The sequence below is a fragment of the Erigeron canadensis genome, chromosome 8, assembly GCF_010389155.1.
Source record: "Erigeron canadensis isolate Cc75 chromosome 8, C_canadensis_v1, whole genome shotgun sequence".
Lineage (NCBI taxonomy): Eukaryota > Viridiplantae > Streptophyta > Magnoliopsida > Asterales > Asteraceae > Erigeron > Erigeron canadensis.
The window spans coordinates 29,854,697-29,858,365 of NC_057768.1; the positions used below are offsets into that span (position 1 = coordinate 29,854,697).

General features: G+C 36.1%; 1 protein-coding gene across 1 annotated transcript; it reads right to left on the reverse strand.

Annotated features, from left to right (window-relative positions):
* LOC122610587 lies at positions 1 to 3,076 on the reverse strand. Its single transcript, XM_043783564.1, has 4 exons — positions 2,695 to 3,076; positions 2,263 to 2,366; positions 1,402 to 2,131; positions 1 to 1,163 (listed from the first exon to the last, which is right to left on the reverse strand). Exons 1-4 carry the CDS (start codon positions 3,074 to 3,076, stop codon positions 1 to 3), a joined length of 2,379 nt encoding a protein of 792 aa, XP_043639499.1.
* Positions 3,077 to 3,669: the final 593 nt, after the last annotated feature.

Consider the following 3,669-nt stretch of genomic DNA (forward strand, 5'->3'; position numbering starts at 1 on the left):
TCAAGCCTCATCATAGGAAGAGGGTTCAATGATCTTATTTAAGTTGGAAGCAAAACACAAGTTTTCATAACTTAACTTGGCAAAATTAACAACATTAGTAATGCTATGTCTAGTTTTAGTATTAAGAACAAAGTCTTCAAGGTGGCTGGGTTGCTTGGTAACCCTATTAGACCTTCTAAGGTTAACAGCTTGGTCAGGTTCATGAGATGGTTCAGTTTCATGGTTGAGATTGCCCTCAGAATTGTTTTGTTCTTCAATGGGTGTTGCATTTGTATCATAAGGTCTAGCAACACTATGTGTGCTACCAGAATCACTTCTGGCAGCTCTAAGTGTGCTACCAAGACCATTGTGTGCATTGCCATCACCATTTGAAGTCCCTCTCCTATCATCATTGGGACTTAAGGAGTTATTATCATCAAACCAATTATTGTTAAAAAAGTTCAAGTGAGTTGTACCAGAATCATCACCAACACAGTCTTTGTTGTTTATTTTAAAAGGAAAGATATTTTCATAAAACCTAACATCTCTAGAATAGAGAATGCTTTTATTATCCAAACAAAAGAGTTTATAAGCCTTTTTCCCCTCAGAGTATCCAATAAGAACACATTTATTTGATCTGGTACTGAATTTGTCATTATTATTTAAAACAGTGGCAAAGCAAAGACACCCAAAAGCTCTTAAGAAAGAGAGGTTAGGTTTACAATTAAAGACCATTTCATAAGGTGACTTTCCAGATAAAACAGAAGAGGGTAACCTGTTTATAAGAAAGGTAGCAGTCAGAATGCATTCAGGCCACATATTTAGGGGAATCCCTCCTTGAAACATAAGGGATCTAGAGACATTTAGGAGATGCCTATGTTTCCTTTCAGCAATCCCATTTTGTTGTGGGGTGTAGGCACATGAAGTTTGATGGATGATACCATTCAATTTAAAAAATTGGTTCATTCTAAGATTAGTAAATTCACTCCCATTATCACTCCTTACAACTTTTATGGTTGTTTGAAACTGATTTCTTAACAAATTATAAAAGGTTATAAAGTTATCAAAAGTATCATCCTTCCCTTTGAGTAAGAACACCCACACAGCCCTAGTGAAATCATCAACAATGTTCAAGAAGTATCTAAATCCTTCTTTACTTTGGACTTTGTAGGGTCCCCATAAATCTGATGAACAAGATCACTCAAAGCTTTACTTTGGTGCTCACTAAGAGGAAATGGTTCTCTGGTTTGCTTTGCCTTATGGCAAGTTTCACAAGGAGAGGTATTACATTGTTTTTTAATGTTAAGTTGTTCATGTAAGATGTTCAAGACTTAGTCAGAAGGATGAGCAAGCCTATCATGCCAGGTATGCACAGAAATATAACAATAGAGTTCACACTGTTGTGTGACAAAGCAGTCTCACCTTTGATGTATGCATCAAAGATGTAGAGGCCACCAGCCTCACTACCAGTCCCCATTAGGGTTCCTGTATTCAAATCCTGAACATAGCAATTATTTTCATCAAAACTTATATACATTCTGCTATCCCTAGCTAAATTGTGCACAGAAAAAAGGTTGACACAGTATTCAGGTACATATAGGATACCAAACAGAGTGATGTTGTCAGTAAGTTTAAAATTTCCTATCTTTAAAACCTTGGCTTGGGTCCCATTTGGATGCCCAACAGTAATACCCAAGTTAGAGACATCCTCAACATTAAAAAGCCATTTGTCACAACATGTCATATGTTGTGTAGCTCCAGAGTCAGAAATCCATTTTTTGAGGGTTTTTGAGAAAGTTTGCATGAGAGAATTAGAACAGAAGAATCTTGAAAAATTTGAGTTGAAAAAAGAATTAGAATTAAAAAATGTACCTGCCATGTGAGACTGTACAGATGTTGAGACAGATTTATCACTTAACATTTGCATCAGGAAATTGAGTTGTTCACTACTAAATGGTGAGGTTGAAGTAGGTTGTGGGTGAGTGTTTGAGGGTCCAGCTCCATAGCTGGATGAGGTGGAAGGAGAGGCAGGAGTGGATGATTTGCTCTCAATTACATTAGAGTTGTTGCTAGAGGAGTTTCTGATAAAGTTTTGATACACATGTTTCTTTCCATAACCACCAGGAGAACCAACTAATCCATAACATCTTTCCTTGGTATGCCCAATTTTATGACAATTATCACACTTAAGAGAGGGATTAGGTGCTCTATTTTGAAAATTCTGGTTCCAGTTTGAAGACTGGTTCCAGTTTGAAGATTGATTCTAATTTTGAGATGACTGACCTCTTCCCAGATTTTTCCTATTTCCAAAGGTTTTTGACACAAAAGCACAATTTTGAGGTTTTGAAACTGAATCACTAGAAGGTATGCCTCTGTGAGATTCTTCTCTAGAAATGATATTAAAAGCAGTTTTGACACTAGGGAGAGGGTCCCTAATTAGAAGTTGACTTCTCACAGGTATATACACTTCATCCAACCCCATTAAAATTGCATTAACTTCATGTTTTGATTATAGGTTTTAAACTTAGCAGAAGCATTACAAACACAAGTAGGCAATTTAGTTAAAGCATCATATTGTCTCCACAAAGAGTTGAGTTTATGATAGTAGTCAGAAATGGGACTACCATTTTGAGTTAAAGAGTTAATTCTGTGATGCAGGTTAAAAATAATTGAACCATCAACCTTATCATATGTTTCTTTTAAGTTCCTGCCAACCAGTAGCAGCTTCTTTTGAAAAAATTTGACTCATATAGACTTCTTCAGAAACAGAACTTAAAATCCAAGATAAAACCACATAATTGCATCTATCCCATTGTTTTGCTAGAATTTCATTATCATCAGGTCTCATACAAGTTCCATTTATAAACCCAATTTTATTCTTAGTTTCAAGAGCAAGTTCCATAGCACATGACCAAACTTTATAATTTCCAGTTCCTTTTAAATTTAGGTTAATTAAGGGTGTGCCAGTGGTGTCACTAGCATGCAGATATAGAGGGTCACCAAAATCCAATTTGCTCATAAGGGTGCCAAAGACATTAACATCATGTTCAATATCCTCCACAATGGGTCTCAAATTATCATCTACAACATCAGCCATGATGATAAGTAAAATACAACCAAACAACACAACTAAGAGTAACACAATAGCAGATAGACAAGCAAGGCAGATAAACACCTAAAGGGTGCAAGAGCAGTGGCCTGATTCAAGGACACTCAAGTCCCTTGACAGGTATACTCAAGGACCCTCTCTTCTACCAGAAAGGGTTAGAACAACAACAATAAAAGGAACAGATAATAAGTAGACAAGAACCAGCAAACAAACAGATCAATCAAATCTCATAAAGAACTTAATAACAACCCTAGAATCTTCAACAACAACTTCACAGTAAATAGATAAAGACATAGCAAGAAATACCACATATACACCAAAGATTTGCAGAAATAAAAACAGAGATCCCAACTGATAGGCCAAAATTTTCTTACTCAGAGCACTCCAAGTAAGAAACAATTTGCTACTAGATGGGTAGGAGAGAATGCTTACAGTGGGGTCTCCAACAGTAATTCCAGTATCCAAAGAAGGACAACAAATATACTCAACCTTCAAACCCTAAATCTTATAAAAGACTAGGGTTAGTGAAGAGAATGAGAGGAAACGGAAGCAACAAATGATAAGGGGTTTTGATAATAATA

What these genes read in the sequence shown, in the direction of transcription:
- LOC122610587 (XM_043783564.1), bottom strand. Translation starts at nt 3,076, where the DNA reads ATGGCTGATGTTGTAGATGATAATTTGAGACCCATTGTGGAGGATATT. An exon ending in TTCAAAAGAAGCTGCTACTG is followed by an intron (nt 2,367 to 2,694) that starts GTTGGCAGGAAC and finishes TATCATTTCTAG; the next exon opens with AGAAGAATCTCACAGAGGCA. An exon ending in CTTTGATGCATACATCAAAG is followed by an intron (nt 1,164 to 1,401) that starts GTGAGACTGCTT and finishes CTTGTTCATCAG; the next exon opens with ATTTATGGGGACCCTACAAA.